This window comes from Mustelus asterias, chromosome 14, assembly GCF_964213995.1.
Source record: "Mustelus asterias chromosome 14, sMusAst1.hap1.1, whole genome shotgun sequence".
NCBI lineage: Eukaryota > Metazoa > Chordata > Chondrichthyes > Carcharhiniformes > Triakidae > Mustelus > Mustelus asterias.
The window spans coordinates 96,210,293-96,227,767 of NC_135814.1; the positions used below are offsets into that span (position 1 = coordinate 96,210,293).

Genomic DNA, 17,475 nt, shown 5'->3' on the forward strand with positions numbered 1-17,475 from the left:
GGCGTTCTGGATTTGGGCGAGTTGGAGTGGATCTGGATTTGGGAGGGTTGGAGTGGATTTGGACTTGGGAGAGTTGGTGTGAATCTGGATTTGGGAGAGTTGGTGTGGATCTGGATTTGGGAGAGTTGGTGTGGATCTGGATTTGGGAAAGTTGGTGTGGATCTGGAGTTCGGAGCATTGGAGGCGTTCTGGATTTGGGAGAGTTGGTGTGGATCTGGATTTGGGAATGTTGCTGTGGATCTGGAGTTCGGAGCATTGGAGGCGTTCTGGATTTGGGAGAGTTGGCATGGATCTGGATTTGGGAGAGTTCGAGTGAAGTTGGATTTGGGAGAGTTGATGTGGATCTGGATTTGGGAGAGTTGGTGTGGATCTGGATTTGGGAGAGTTGGTGCGGATCTGGATTTGGGAGAGTTGGTGTGGATCTGGATTTGGTGCGGATCTGTTTTTGGGGGAGTTTGTGTGGATCTGGAGTTTGGAGAGTTGGTTTGAAACTGGATTTGGGAGAGTTGGTATTGATCTAGATTTGGGAGAATTTGTGTGCATCTGGATGTGGGAGAGTTGGAGTGGATTTGGATTTGGGAGAATTTGTGTGCATCTGGATGTGGGAGAGTTGGAGTGGATTTGGATTTGGGAGAATTTGTGTGCATCTGGATGTGGGAGAGTTGGAGTGGATTTGGATTTGGGAGAATTTGTGTGCATCTGGATGTGGGAGAGTTGGAGTGGATTTGGATTTGGGAGAGTTGGTGTAGATCTTGAATTGGGAACATTGTTGTTGAACTGGCGTTTGGAGAGTTGGAGGTTTCTGGATTTGGGAGAGTTGGTGTGGATCTGGATTTAGGAGTGTTGGTGTGGATCTCATTTGGGAGAGTTGGTGTGGATCTGGATTTGGGAGAGATGATGTGGATCTGGATTTGGAAGAGTTGGTGTGGATCTGCATTTGGGAGAGCTGGGGTGGATCTGGATTTGGAAACATTGGAGTGCATCTGGATTTGGGCGAGTTGATGTGGATCTGGATTTAGGAGAGTTGGTGTGGATCTGGATTGAGGCGAGTTAGTGTGGATCTGGATTTGGGAAGAGTTGGTGTGAATCTGGATTTGGGAGAGTTGGTGTGGATCTGGATTTGGGAGAGTTGGTGTGGATCTGGTTTTTGGACAATTGGTGTGGATCTGGATTTGGGAGAGTTGGTGTGGATCTGGATTTGGGAGAGTTGGTGTGGATCTGGTTTTTGGACAATTGGTGTGGATCTGGATTTGGGAGAGTTGGTGTGGATGTGGTTTTTGGACAGTTGGTGTGGATCTGGATTTGGGGAGTTGGTGTGGATCTGGAAGGATTGGAGTGGGTCTGAATTTGGGGGTGTTGGAGTTGATGTGGATTTGGTACAATTCACAGGGATCAAGAATCGGGGGAAACATTGCCCACAGCGACGTTCCGTGGGGCTGTGAACCCAGTACGTATTACAATGAGCAAATCTGGGAAGGGGGGGGGGGGGGGGGTGGATTTCAGTGCAGTTGTGCTGTCCAAATACTCAGTGGGCAGCTTTGCTACATTCCAATGCAGCTGGAGCAGTCATACTGATGCAACTGGACTCGACAGGGCAAATTTGGAGTTGCATTGCAGCAGCAGGTTACACGCAACCCACACACACTCTCTCAACTCTTCCCCAAACCTTCTTATTATAGAAAGTGTGTTTATAGGGCAAAGATGCTGCTGCCGCTGCAACTGCATGCTTGCAACTGACTCGCTCCCCTCTCTCTCCCTTTCTCTCTGTGTGGCTGGCTTGCTCTCAATTGCAGCCTTTATGTAGGGGTCTAAAAATAGCTTGCTTGCACTACCATATAAGGGAGCAGGAGAGCAGGGTGTAGCGAATCAGGGGAGGTGTCTCATCCTCTGCGCCAATGGGGGATGGAGGCCAATATGTGTCGAGCTCTGCCACTGGCTGCTGGTTACATCAGCGTCCCCAATACGGAAGCAGACCGTGATGGACAGAAGCTGTGTGTTCCTCCCCTCTTGTCCAGCTGCTCTGTTGACTATGTGTGTATCTCTGCTGCTTTCTTTCTGTCTCTCTCTCTCCCTCTTTCCCACCCCCCTCCCCCTTTGCATTGGAGCCCAGTGGTGCGTTCTGTTCCAGAGGCAGATAGATAGAAAAAAATTAAAGCAAGGATTGCATTAGCAGAAGGATCGCCAATGCGGAAATACACAGCTATCACATGTCCCTGAATCCATCCTTGTTCAAAGATCTGCTGGCGTCGGAGTCTACCCAATCAAAGACACTGACTTTTCCATTTATTCTGCTCTCCACAAAGAGACTTTGGCTTTGTACTGACTGGAATAGCAAAGACTGGCTGCTTTTTTTGTGTGTGTGGGTTGCCAAAAGCAGGAATCGACCCCACTCTTCTTATCCCCCCCCCTCCCTTCCCTTCCCTTCCCTCCCCCTGTCTTTTCTCTCCCCCCTTTTCCTTCCCCCATCATCACCAGCACCATGGATGTCTTGGCAAATTACAGTATCTTTCAAGAACTACAACTTGTTCACGACACAGGGTATTTTTCTTCGCAACCTTCTTTGGAAGAGAATTGGCAGCAGGTGAATGTTTGTGTTATTTTTTTTAAAAAAGTCTTATTGCCATCGGGGAACGCCATCTGGTGCGGCTCAGGTTTATTTATTAAGGTGATGTCTTTTGGGGGGAGTAATGGTGTTACTGACTCGACAACAGAATCATTGCAACTTGTCAGGAAGCTGTATCCAGCAGAGCAACTTTTTCCCCCATTTTTAAATGGAAAGACATCAGAGTTACATGTGTGTTGAATGTGAAATGTAATGTTACCGTATCAGTGTAGATTTGCAGTGTGTTTTATATGGGGCAATTCTCCGATTTAGCAACAGGATGGAATTGGATTGATCTTGTTTTGGAGACATGTGATTCTATTTCATCCCAGTTGCAAACATTATAAACAGCGGACAGTTCATTTGTGACTTTGTAAGTTGAAATCTGTTAGTTACATTTCCCCCATCTATCTCTGGTTCACCTTTCCAGGCGCCCCCCTGGGTTTTTTTTGTACATTGTGTCCCTGAATCCTTGTCGCCGTTTAATCAAAAGTCCCCTTGCATTTTATTTTTTTGTTACAAGAAGGAATCCCACCGGATTCTCCCATGAATTCCAGTTCGGAAGGGTGGATTTGGGCAATTGTTTTTTGGGTCACCCCTCCAGTAATTATGTTGCAACTGCTGGCCATCCATTTGTCATTTTCAATTGGGGGGGGGGGGGGGGGGTGTGAGAAATCAAGGGGATAGACTCGTCTGAATCTCAATGAAAAAATCTAAGTGGCGAATCTGTGGCGTTTTACGGTTTCAATGTGCTTAATGACCGGGGCAACACAATACAGCCGGTGATTAATGAAATGCGACTTAACCAGTGCTTAATGTAATAGGATTCTATCTAATAAAGCATGCCCAAGGGTTAGTTGTCAGGTGAGACTTTACTAAACTGCTTTTTGAATTCTCAACATCATGAATAATCCTCCTTCCGCCCTCACTATATCATCAATTACAATGGCTTTATTGCCCAATGTTGTTAACATTTCACCCTAGGTTGGGGTATTATTACCTGTAGCAATTTCAGAGGCAGTGTTACAACTGCATCTCTCCCCTGTTGTAACCGAGTTCCTGGCATTCCCTATTGCAACATTTTTACAACAGTGACTTCAGATGCTCCCTTGACTTGTGTGTTACAGTCGCTTCACACAATAAAAAAAATTAAACTATGGTAACATTTCTCTCGTCGTTGGGGGGGGGGGGGAGGGGAGAGAATCGCATCGTTTTCTCTTAAAGTGACAACATGTGCATTTTATGATGAGTTGGAAATTGAAGACAATCTTGCCCCCATGGGGGAGTTATTTTAAAATTCGTATTGAGCCTAAATAAAAAGGAGTTAAAATTTGAGAACTGGCTGTTTGGATCTGTGTTCCTCTAAATTGAACAGATTTGGGGTTATTTGATTAAAAGGCTTTTGATTTGAGATGCTAGCTGGAAACTCAGAAACAATGAGCCATATCCTTAAAGCGAGGACATCTGGGATTTGACACAAAAGATGGTGCAGGTTGTGAATTCTCCCACCTCCAAAGGTTGCGGAGGCTGGGTGGATCGGAGCATTCACGATTTGAGTTTAATTTGAGATGTTTTGTTGGTTAAAGGTATGGGGATGTGGGAACGTTGCAGGGAAATGGGTTGAATGATGGGGGAGGCTCGGTGGGCTGAATGATTGCTTCCTGTGCCATGTTTCCATCTTTCCCCACACGGACACCAGCAATGAGTCGCTGGTCTCCGACTGGAAGGAATGTTGTGTGGGGGAAATTTTTGTCACACTGACCCCTCCACCATAGAGCCCCACTACCACAGACCATCCCTCACCCCCACTCATCCATGGAACCATAGAATCCTTACAGTGCAGAACAAGGCCAACCCTCCGAAAGAGCATCTTTCCCAGGACCACACTGCTACCCTATCTCTCGAACCCACATGTTCACCATGGCCAATCAACCTAACTCACACCACTTTGGAGTGTGGGAGGAAACTGGAGCACCCGAGGGAAGCCCATGCAGACATGGGGAGAACATGCAAACTCCACACAGTCACCCAAGGCCGGGAATTGAACCCAGGTCCCTGGCGCTGTGAGGCAGCAGTGCTAACCTCAGTGCTATTGTGCTCCCCCACTGCCCCTTCCCCTCTCTGCCCCAACTGCCAGCTTAATTTAACCCATTTCCTTTCTCCTCTTGCTTTTCATCGCTTGGATCCTTTCTCCACCATCCATCCGATTGGGAGGAAGAATTGTAGTTGGGGTGAGGTTCCAGGCGGCCTGTGCCTCCTCGCGTGGCCAGTTAGTGCAGCTACTCCCTGGGTTGGTGAGAATGGGGAAGGCTCATCCATTAAGCCAGCAACATTGCCAACCACCAGCACCCCCCGCTCCCTCACACGTCCAACCCTCTTTTAAAAGGACGCCCACTCTCCAATGGGAATATGCATTTCATACTTCATTCTCCAAAGAAAAAGGCCAAAATGTACATCCCATCTGTGAAGGTCAACCCGCCTTGTACCAATTTTGAGACTGTATCCCACTCGTCCTCCCCAACCCCCTGTCCCACCATGCTGCCACCACCTTGTGTCAGATCCATGACCTGCTATCAAAAAGAATGACTTCCTTTGTAAGGCACCATTCATAACCTTGCAATCCCAATAGCCAAGGAACATTCAAAGTGTAGCTAGCCAATGAATGCACAGTGGCCTCCGAGATACAGCAATGGGATTAATGACCAGCTAACCTGTTTCAATGATGTTGGCTGAGGGACGTTGTGGGGGGGATAATAATGCTATGGGATCTTTCATACTCCCCCCTCCCCGAGGAGGGCAGACAATGCCTCCGTGTAATGTCCTATCTGAAGGATTGTATCTCTGCCAGTGCAGCACTGCTGCCCCTCAGCGCCAGGGACCCGGGTTCTATTCCGGCCTTGAGTCACTGCCTGTGTAGAGTTTGCACATTCTCCCTGTGTCTGCGTGGGTTTCCTCCGGGTGCTCCGGTTTCCTCCCACAGTCCAAGGATGTGCATGTTAGGTGGATTTGCCATGTTAAATTGCCCCTTAGTGTCCAAAGATGTGCAGGTTAGAGGTTAAATGTGCAGGGTTACTGGTAACTCTGTCAGAGAGTTGGTGCAGAGCTGATGGACTGAATGGCCTCCTTCTGCACTGTAGGGATTCTATGACCACCACGCCCACAGGAGCATCAGGCTAAGTTTCTGATGTTGGGTCTTGATCTCCCAAGTGGTCATTCCAGGTTTTAAGCGCGTCGGGGCCTGCGGAGGGAAGAAAGCCATTCTGCACTTGTGCTTCCTTGGAGATGGGTGAAATCTTGGATGAGAGAGAGAGAGAGGACATCTATCATAGCTGCTCTTCATAGGGTCAGTGGCTGCTGAGGCTTTCACAAGATCCCAGGAAGAGTCCTTTGTTCTCGTGTGTGTTATAAGCTATGTACTGTAACAGTTGGCATCAGAGAGGACGACCTGCCCAGCAGTAGTCTCAATTAGCGATCATGTTTCTCATAGACACGGATGCCAATCGCCCAGTTGAAGGTCTCGATATGTTTTTGGCACTTGTTTAAATCACTCGGCTTGAATACTTCCATCTGACTGAACGCTTTTGCTTCAGTCTTGCTGCTTGCCTTAACTGGGGGAGTGGAGTTGCGCTGAAATATAGATATCTTTGCTCTGGTTTTCATGAAAGACTGCAAATGTGGGCAGCACGGTGGTTAGCACTGCTGCCTCACAGCGCCAGGGACCTGGGTTCAATTCCTGGCCTCGGATCACTGTCTGTGCGGAGTCTGCAAGGGTTTCCTCCGGATGCTCCGGTTTCCTCCCACAGTCCAAAGATGTGCAGGTTAGGTGTATTGGCCATGCTAAATTGCCCCTTGGTGTCCCTGGATGCGTCGGTTAGAGGGATTAGCGGGGTAAATATGTGGGGTTACGGGGAGAGGGCCTGGGTGGGATTGTTGTCAGTGCGGACTTGGTGGACCAAATGGCCTCCTGTACTCTAGGGATTCTATGATGTGAGGGACCATGGCGCGCACACTGGCAGGGCTGGGGAAGCTGTCCTCTTTTCTGTAGTAAGTTTGGATCTGGAATGCACAGCCCGAGTGTGTAGTGGAAGAAAATTCCATCGACAGAGTAGGAATAAATGGGTGATTCTCACGTTGGCAGCCTGTGGCTAGTGGGGTATCGCAAGGATCAGTATTTGGGGGCCCAGCTGTTTACAATATAAATAATTGATTTGGATGTGGGGACCAAATGTAATATTTCCAAGTTCTCGGATGCTACAAAGCTGGGCGGGAATGTGTGTTGTGAGGAAGATATAAAGCAGCTACAGGAAGATTTGGACAGACTTAGTGAGTGGGAAAGAACATTGCAGATGGAATTTAATGTGGAAAAATGTGAGGCAATGCACTTTGGTCGAAGTAACAGATGTGCAGAGTATTTCCTGAATGGTAAGAAATTGGAAAGTGTGGATGTGCAGAGGGACCTGGGTGTCCTTGTCTATAAGTCACTGAAGGCTAGCATGCAGGTGCAGCAAGCTATTAGGAAGGTTAATGGAATGTGGGCCTTTATCACAAGAGGATTTGAGTACAGGGATAGTGAGGTCTTGTTTCAGTTGTATAGGAGCTTGGTTAGACCACACCTGGAGTACTGTGTGCGGTTTTGGTTCCCTTACATCAGAAAGGATATTACTACCATAGAGGGAGCGCAGCGAAGGTTCACCAGACTTGTTCCGGGGATGGCGGGACTGTCCTATGGAGAGAGATTGGGAAAACTGGGCCTGTATTCTCTGGAGTTTCAGAGCATGAGAGGAGATCTCATTGAAACCTACAAAATACTTCAAGGAATAGACAGGGGAGATGCGGTTAAGATGTTTCCCCCTTGGTTGGGGAGTCGGGAACCAGGGGGCACAATTTCACCATAAGGGGGAAGCCACTTGGGATCGGGATAAGGAGAAATTTCTTTACACAGAAGGTGGTGAATCTTTGGGATTCGCTACCCAGAGAGCTGTGGAAGCTCAGTCCCTGAGTGTGTTTAACACAGAGATTGATAGATTCTGATTAACAATAGTGTAAAGCGTTTTGGGGGCAGTGTGGGTAAAAGGTATTGTAGTGTCAGATCAGTTGTGATCATACTGAGCAGGCTCGATGGGCTGAATGGCCTCACTCCTGTCCCTTTGTTTCTAGTATCTTTCAAAAGTGAATAGGAACAACATTGGTAGGGAGTGCCACGTGGCCTCCATCTCTGTGCTGTATGATTCATTGGTCCAACAGGCTGGATTCATCAACTTCCCGGGAGCTATGCAGACAGAATTGGATGGCAAAAGTTGACTTTCTGTCTAGGGTCGGCACTCACTCACTCACTCTTGGAAGAATGTGGCCAGGTTTGCTATAAAGCAGTGCAGGAAATTGGCAGCGGTCTGGCATTTTACCCACTGCGGTGCCGTGGTCACATTTGCCTACTTACCTCAATGTCCGCCCGCCTTGCCCACCTTCCCCCACAACCCCACACTGCCCCGGTCACGTTTTCAGAGGTCTTCTTCCTCTGTTGCAGACTAAGTTAACCTTGACCAGTTCTTTTAGCCTGACGGAGAGAGACTAGCATTCCTGTGGTACCTTTCACAGCCCCGGGATGTCCTGAAGCGCTTTATCGTGTGTTTCTGCTGTGTAGCCAACTGTTGGAGTGTAGAAAAACATGGCAACCAATTTGCTCACAAGAAGATCCCAGCAATGTGACCCCGATGATTCGATAATGCGGTTTCCTGATGTTGGTTGAGGGATGAATGTTGGTCAGGACACTAGGCCATCTTTCAAATATTACCAGAGGATCATTTAACCATGACAGGGCAGGCAGTCGAGCCTTATTTTAGCTTCTCATCTTAATAACTAGCATGGTGTCATAGAGGCCACAGTGCAGTGGGGTGGTACAGTGGTTAGCGCTGCTGCCTCACAGCACCAGGGACCCGGGTTCGATTCCCGGCTTGGGTCACTGTCTGTGCAGAGACACAGTGCTGAGCAGTCACTTAGATTCTCCCCGTGTCCACGTGGGATTCCTCCGGGTGCTCCGGTTTCCTCCCACAGTCCGAAGGACGTGCTGGTTAGGTGCATTGGCCATGCTAAATTCTTCCGAACAGGCGTTGGAGTGTGGCGACTAGGGGATTTTCACAGTAACTTCATCGCAGTGTTAATGTAAGCCTACTTGTGACACTAACAAATAAACATTGAGGCAGAGCTGCTGCTTTTAGGTGGCTGGGTATAGAACAACAACTATGACTTTCCATTAAGGTGGTCAGAGCAGGATATTAGGTCAGGACTGACGGTGTGTATCTCTGTAAAACCTCCTTCATATTGATGAGTTGAGGATTGAGTCATTGTGTGCCCCGTGGTCTGTTCTGGGTGACCACAGGAGATGTTTAATATTCCCACGGTGTATCAGGTATCCGCGCCTGCTCGGGTTTGTACGGATGGGGTTTGGAGCTGCCCAGGAGGTACATGGGCAGGTTGACATCGGAGGCCTGTGTGTCTGGTCGTCCATGAGGTATTTGTTGCTGATTTGTTGGTGAGGACTGTTTGATATCCCCCGAGCTGCTTCAGGGTTGAAATCGCCTTTCCTGATGTAATGAGGTCCAAAATGGGCTGACGTGATTTCGAGTGGAGGCGAGGGATGTTGGTGAGTTGCTGGTGCGTGAGGAGACGTGAGAGACAGCACAGTGATTAGCACTGCTGCCCCTCAGCGCCCGGGACCCGGGTTCGATTCCCGGCTTGGGTCACTGTCTGAGTGGAATTTGCACATTCTCCCCGTGTCTGCGTGGGTTTCCTCCGGGTGCTCCGGTTTCCTCCCACAGTCCAAAGATCTGCGGATTAGTTGGATTGGCCATGCTAAATTGCCCCTTGGTGTCAGGGGGATTAGCAGGGTGAATATGTGGGGTTACGGAGATAGGGGCTGGGTGGGATTGTTGCCAGAGCAGGCTTGATGGGCCAAATGGCCTCTTTCTGCACTGCAGGGATTCTCTGATTTGTTTTCCTTGAGCATCACGGAGGGTCACAGCGTCATGGTTGCTAGGTTACGGACAGGGTGGGCAGCAATGTGTGCTAGTGGGTCGCCGGGGTGTTGGGGGGGTGGGGGAGAAGGTGGGTAAGTGATTGGTGTGACAGAATGCCAACTCTCAATCCAAAACCTGCTCTTGTGTGTGACTGGTTGTGGTGTTCGCTGTGTAAAAAGCACTGTTTAAAAATAGATGCTTTGGAGCGGTAATCTCTGAAGAGCCAGGGCGACAGGAGAGTGCACTGAAACACGGTATTGAGTGCTGAGCAGTCACTTAGATTCCCGCAGCGGCAAACAGTAACTGGATGAAATTTTCATCTTGTGTTCACATCAGATTGGGATATAAAACTCAGAGTACCAACATATTCAGGGCTTGTAAACTTGTCTTTTTCCAGAGAGGATCTTGCTATATAGTATTGATGGGTCCAGGCTTGTCACTGTACAACACTGGGGCCCGGGTCCGTCACAGTGTACCACTGGGGTCCGGGTCCGTCACTGCGTACCACTGGGGTCCGGGTCCGTCACTGCGTACCACTGGGGTCCGGGTCCGTCACAGTGTACCACTGGGGCCCGGGTCCGTCACAGTGTACCACTGGGGTCCGGGTCCGTCACTGCGTACCACTGGGGTCCGGGTCCGTCACAGCGTACCACTGGGGTCCGGGTCCGTCACTGTACACCACTGGGGTCCGGGTCCGTCACAGTGTACCACTGGGGTCCGGGTCCGTCACAGCGTACCACTGGGGTCCGGGTCCGTCACAGCGTACCACTGGGGTCCGGGTCTGTCACTGTACACCACTGGGGTCCGGGTCCGTCACAGCGTACCACTGGGGTCCGTCACTGCGTACCACTGGGGTCCGGGTCCGTCACTGCGTACCACTGGGGTCCGGGTCCGTCACTGTGTGCCACTGGGGTCCGGGTCCGTCACTGCGTGCCACTGGGTCCGGGTCCGTCACTGTACACCACTGGGGTCCGGGTCCGTCACTGCGTACCACTGGGGTCCGGGTCCGTCACTGCGTACCACTGGGGTCCGGGTCCGTCACAGCGTACCACTGGGGTCCGGGGCTGTCACTGTACACCACTGGGGTCCGGGTCTGTCACTGTACACCACTGGGGTCCGGGTCCGTCACTGCGTACCACTGGGGTCCGGGTCCGTCACTGTGTGCCACTGGGGTCCGGGTCCGTCACTGCGTACCACTGGGGTCCGGGTCCGTCACTGCGTACCACTGGGGTCCGTCGCTGCGTACCACTGGGGTCCGGGTCCGTCGCTGCGTACCACTGGGGTCCGGGTCCGTCACAGCGTACCACTGGGGTCCGGGTCCGTCGCTGCGTGCCACTGGGGTCCGGGTCCGTCACAGCGTACCACTGGGGTCCGGGTCCGTCACTGCGTACCACTGGGGTCCGTCGCTGCGTACCACTGGGGTCCGGGTCCGTCGCTGCGTACCACTGGGGTCCGGGTCCGTCACAGCGTACCACTGGGGTCCGTCGCTGCGTGCCACTGGGGTCCGGGTCCGTCACAGCGTACCACTGGGGTCCGGGTCCGTCACAGCGTACCACTGGGGACCGTCACAGCGTACCACTGGGGTCCGTCACAGCGTACCACTGGGGTCCGGGTCCGTCACAGCGTACCACTGGGGACCGTCACAGCGTACCACTGGGGTCCGGGTCCGTCACAGCGTACCACTGGGGTCCGTCACAGCGTACCACTGGGGTCCGGGTCCGTCGCTGCGTGCCACTGGGGTCCGTCACAGCGTACCACTGGGGTCCGGGTCCGTCGCTGCGTGCCACTGGGGTCCGGGTCCGTCACTGCGTACCACTGGGGTCCGGGTCCGTCACAGCGTACCACTGGGGTCCGGGACCGTCACAGCGTACCACTGGGGTCCGTCGCTGCGTGCCACTGGGGTCCGGGTCCGTCACAGCGTACCACTGGGGTCCGTCACAGCGTACCACTGGGGTCCGGGTCCGTCACTGCGTACCACTGGGGTCCGTCACAGCGTACCACTGGGGTCCGGGTCCGTCGCTGCGTGCCACTGGGGTCCGGGTCCGTCACTGTGTACCACTGGGGTCCGGGTCCGTCACAGCGTACCACTGGGGTCCGGGACCGTCACAGCGTACCACTGGGGTCCGTCACAGCGTACCACTGGGGTCCGGGTCCGTCACAGCGTACCACTGGGGTCCGGGTCCGTCACAGTGTACCACTGGGGACCGTCACAGCGTACCACTGGGGTCCGGGTCCGTCACAGCGTACCACTGGGGTCCGGGTCCGTCACAGCGTACCACTGGGGACCGTCACAGCGTACCACTGGGGTCCGGGTCCGTCACTGTGTACCACTGGGGTCCGGGTCCGTCACAGCGTACCACTGGGGTCCGGGACCGTCACAGCGTGCCACTGGGGTCCGTCACAGCGTACCACTGGGGTCCGGGTCCGTCACAGCGTACCACTGGGGTCCGTCGCTGCGTGCTACTGGGGTGCGTCACTGCGTACCACCTGGGGTACAGTGCTGGTTGGGGTGGGTCTGTCACTGTATAACACTGGGATCCAATGGGAGCATGAGGCTCAGACAAGGGATGGAATATTTGGCTTGTGTAACCAGTCGATTAAAGCTATTCTGGATCATCGTGTCGTTCAGTCAGTTTGGTTTTATAATCCATGACACTCTCTCTCTCTCTCTCTCTTCTTTCTCTTTCTCCTTCTCTCTTTTTTTTTCTCTCTTCTGTCTCTTTCTTTCTTTCTCTCCCCTTTCTCTCTCTCCCTCTCCTTCCCTTTCTCTTTCTCCCTCTCGCTCTCTCTACTTCCCATCACCCTTTTATCTTCTATATTGAAGGGAAAGAACCTGTGGTCCATCCACCCGGCCACCTTGGTGAACTCCTCTAGCACTGGCCTGTTTCTGCTGTACGCCACACACCCTCCAAAGCTAAAACCTTCCTCCCGGGGGGCTATGTTCTGAACTGAATTCCACGCTCCAGGTGGGATCTAACCAGAGCTTCTGTCTCGCTGTGAAATCCCCTTTAACATTCTAGCTCCCTTGAGGTAAAGGCGGATGTTCCATTAGTGTCTGACCTCCCTTTTCCCCACACTGAGGTCCATCTGCCACTGTTCACTCGCTTAATCTATTGATGTCTCTTTGCAACTTGCTGCGTCCATCCCCATTAATCGCTGGGCTTCTGCAAATGAAGATCATTCCTTCATCCCAGTCACTTCTAGATGTAGTGAAAAGCTGTGACCCCGGCACAGATCCCAAGGGGACACCACGAGTCATATTCTGTCCATTATCCCTATGCTGTGAATCCTGCCACCTCACAAGTTTCCTCCCCAATATGCTGCCTCCAGTTCCCTGCACCATTATTGTTCCAATGTAGAACCTTGCCATACCTTTCCAGCCACCAATGACAAAGAAATCCATCGACACTCCCTCATCTACCATATTTGTTGCCTCCGCAAATGAACCCGACCACATTCATCTGACTTGACAAAAGCCACGCTGACTGTGTCTCTGCGCTTTCCCTTTATTGTACTGCTTAGTCACTGTGTCCTCAATAACAGATTCTGGGAACTTCCCAACCAAGGACCTATGTTGGGCAAAAATAGGGCTATAATTTTCCAGATTATCACTTCCAGGCTCCTTCAAACAATGGAGCGACACTGGGAGCTTTCCAAACCTCGTGGGACGTTCCTGGAAGGAAAAAGGTTTTGGAAGAACCTGACTAATGCATGAATAATTTCCTGACCCCGCGCCCTCCTTTTACCCCCCGCACCCCTGACTCAAACCATCAGCTCCTGGAATTTTGTCTATTCTCTGCTGCTTTTTGTACCATTTATTGATTCTAGCGAATTACTCGGAGGTTTATTTTCTATGTGTCTGAGGCGCTTTGTGCATCTCTGCCCTTGCAAGGCCCGATACAAAGCAGATATTTAGCAAGTCTGCAAATTCCTAATTTGGAATGACAGTATTGTTTGTGACTGTCGCTACCGGGCCCATATTACTGTCTGCTATCCCCGCTCTCTAACTATACCAACATCTCCGGCGATGTCCCAGATATCCTTGCAGACTTCCCCTCATATTCCCACTTCAGTTCCTTTCTTTGATTTTGCTGGAACTGTATAACACTGGGGTACAGTACTGGTGGGGACGGGCCTGTCACTGTATAACACGGGTACAGTACTGATGGGGACGGGTCTGTCACTGTGTAACACTGGGGTACAGTACTGGTGGGGATGGGTCTGTCACTGTATAACACTGTGGTACAGTACTGGTGGGGACGGGCCTGTCACTGTATAACACGGGTACAGTACTGGTGGGGATGGGTCTGTCACTGTGTAACACTGGGGTACAGTACTGGTGGGGATGGGTCTGTCACTGTGTAACACTGTGGTACAGTACTGGTGGGGACGGGCCTGTCACTGTATAACACGGGTACAGTACTGATGGGGACGGGTCTGTCACTGTGTAACACTGGGGTACAGTACTGGTGGGGACGGGCCTGTCACTGTATAACACTGGGGTACAGTACTGGTGGGGATGGGTCAGTCATTGTATAACACTAGGGTACAGTACTGGTGGGGACGGGTCTGTCACTGTAGAACACTGGGATACAGTACTGGTGGGGATGGGTCTGTCACTGTATAACACTGGGGTACAGTACTGGTGGGGACGGGTCTGTCACTGTATAACACTGGGGTACAGTACTGGTGGGGACGGGTCTATCACTGTATAACACTGGGGTACAGTACAGGTGGGGATGGGTCTGTCCCTGTATAGCACTGAGGTACAGTACTGGTGGGGATGGGTCTGTCACTGTATAACACTGGGGTACAGTACTGATGGGGACGGGTCTGTCACTGTATAGCACTGGGGTACAGTACTGGTGGGGCCGGGTCTGTCACTGTATAACACTGGGGTACAGCACTGATGGGGACGGGTCTGTCACTGTGTAACACTGGGGTACAGTACTGATGGGGACGGGTCTGTCACTGTGTAACACTGGGGTACAGAACTGGTGGGGACGGGTCTGTCGCTGTATAACACTGGGTTACAGTACTGGTGGAGAAGATCCTGTTACTGTGTAACACTGGCGTACTGTACTGGTGGGTACAGGTCTGTCACTGTACAACTCTGGGTTACAGTACTGGTGGGGACGGGTCTGTCACTGTGTAACACTGGGGTGCAGTACTGGTGGGATGGGTCTATCACTGTAACGGTGGGGTACAGTGCTGGTGGGGATGGGTCTGTCGCTATATAATACTGGGATGCAGTACTGGTGGGGACAGATCTGTCATTGTATAACACTGGGGTACAGTACTGGTGGGGACAGGTCTGTCGCTGTGTAACACTGGGGTACAGTACTGGTGGGGATGGGTCTATCACTGTGTAACACTGGGGTACAGTACTGATGGGGACGGGTCTGTCACTGTGTAACACTGGGGTACAGTACTGGTGGGGATGGGTCTGTCCCTGTATAGCACTGGGGTACAGTACTGGTGGGTATGGGTCAGTCGCTGTATAACACTGGGGTACAGTACTGGTAGGGAGGGGTCTGTCACTGTAGAACACTGGCGTACAGTACTGGTGGGGACGGGTCTGTCACTGTGTAACACTGGGGTACAGTACTGGTGGGGACAGGTCTGTCACTGTGTAACACTGGGGTACAGTACTGGTGGAGACGGGTCTGTCACTGTGTAACACTGGGGTACAGTACTGATGGGGACGGGTCTGTCGCTGTATAACACTGGGGTGCAGAACTGGTGGGGACGGGTCTGTCGCTGTATAACACTGGGGTACAGTACTGGTGGAGAAGATCCTGTTACTGTGTAACACTGGCGTACTGTACTGGTGGGTACAGGTCTGTCACTGTACAACTCTGGGTTACAGTACTGGTGGGGACGGGTCTGTCACTGTGTAACACTGGGGTGCAGTACTGGTGGGATGGGTCTATCACTGTAACGGTGGGGTACAGTGCTGGTGGGGATGGGTCTGTCGCTATATAATACTGGGATGCAGTACTGGTGGGGACAGATCTGTCATTGTATAACACTGGGGTACAGTACTGGTGGGGACAGGTCTGTCGCTGTGTAACACTGGGGTACAGTACTGGTGGGGATGGGTCTATCACTGTGTAACACTGGGGTACAGTACTGATGGGGACGGGTCTGTCACTGTGTAACACTGGGGTACAGTACTGGTGGGGATGGGTCTGTCCCTGTATAGCACTGGGGTACAGTACTGGTGGGTATGGGTCAGTCGCTGTATAACACTGGGGTACAGTACTGGTAGGGAGGGGTCTGTCACTGTAGAACACTGGCGTACAGTACTGGTGGGGACGGGTCTGTCACTGTGTAACACTGGGGTACAGTACTGGTGGGGACAGGTCTGTCACTGTGTAACACTGGGGTACAGTACTGGTGGAGACGGGTCTGTCACTGTGTAACACTGGGGTACAGTACTGATGGGGACGGGTCTGTCGCTGTATAACACTGGGGTGCAGAACTGGTGGGGACGGGTCTGTCGCTGTATAACACTGGGGTACAGTACTGGTGGGGACGGGTCTGTCACTGTGCAACACTGGGGTACAGTACTGGTGGGGATGGGTCTGTCACTGTATAACACTGGGGTACAGTACGGGTGGGGACGGGTCTGTCACAGTATAACACTGGGGTACAGTACTGGTGGGGATGGGTCTGTCACTGTGTAACACTGGGGTACAGTACTGGTGGGGACGGGTCTGTCGCTGTATAACACTGGGGTATAACACTGGGGTACAGTACTGGTGGGGATGAGTCTGTCACTATAACACTGGGGTACAGTACTGGTGGGGATGGGTCTGTCACTGTATAACACTGGGGTACAGTACTGGTGGGGACGGGTCTGTCACTGTATAACACTGGGGTACAGTACTGGTGAGGATGGGTCTGTCTCTGTGTAACACTGGGGTACAGTACTGGGGGGATGGGTCTGTCACTGTGTAACACTGGGGTACAGTACTGGTGGGGATGGGTCTGTCACTGTGTAACACTGGGGTACAGTGCTGGTGGGGATGGGTCTGTCACTGTATAACACTGGGGTACAGTACTGGTGGGGACGGGTCTGTCACTGTATAACACTGGGGTACAGTACTGGTGGGGATGGGTCTGTCACTGTAACACTGTGGTACAGTACTGGTGGGGATGGGTCTGTCACTGTATAACACTGGGGTACAGTACTGGTGGGGACGGGTCTGTCACTGTGTAACACTGGGGTACAGTACTGGTGGGGATGGGTCTGTCACTGTATAACACTGGGGTACAGTACTGGTGGGGACGGGTCTGTCACTGCGTAACACTGGGGTACAGTACTGGTGGGGACGGGTCTGTCACTGCGTAACACTGGGGTACAGTACTGGTGGGGACGGGTCTGTCACTGCGTAACACTGGGGTACAGTACTGGTGGGGATGGGTCTGTCACTGTATAACACTGGGGTACAGAACTGGTGGGGATGGGTCTGCGTAACACTGTGGAAGCGGAGGGTGTTTGGGACAGGGCTAAGCAATTCAGCCTCGTGAACCGGTTCCCCAAATTTAGTTCACCCCTCACAAATGAAAGTGTAAGACCTCAGCGCGAGATACCGGATAACGGGAGTCCTGTCCCCGCTTCCCTCGCTATTACTGATGCCACGACTAACATCACTAAAGTAGATCATCGCACTGGCGTTATTGGGATCTTGCTGTACACAAATTGGCAAATATGGCACTTCCTGCATTCCAAACAGTGAGTACAATTGTAAAGTGAGTTGTGAGGGGTGTCCTGTGGGGGGTGAGGGGTGTCCTGTGGGGGTGAGTGCTGCTGCGTGAGTGCAAGTCCATCTCTTTCTGCCTCTTATCCCCCCC

At 52.0% G+C, this 17,475-nt stretch overlaps 1 protein-coding gene across 1 annotated transcript in view; it reads left to right on the plus strand.

Moving 5' to 3' along the window:
• The first annotated feature begins 2,126 nt into the window (after nucleotides 1-2,126).
• The window catches only part of LOC144503984 (Krueppel-like factor 7), a 73,014-nt gene continuing 57,665 nt past the window's right edge, over nucleotides 2,127-17,475 (plus strand). Inside the window, exon 1 of the mRNA XM_078229134.1 lies at nucleotides 2,127-2,581. Coding sequence (XP_078085260.1) covers nucleotides 2,480-2,581 — 102 coding nt within the window. The 5' untranslated portion in view covers nucleotides 2,127-2,479. The remainder of the gene's footprint in view (nucleotides 2,582-17,475) is intronic.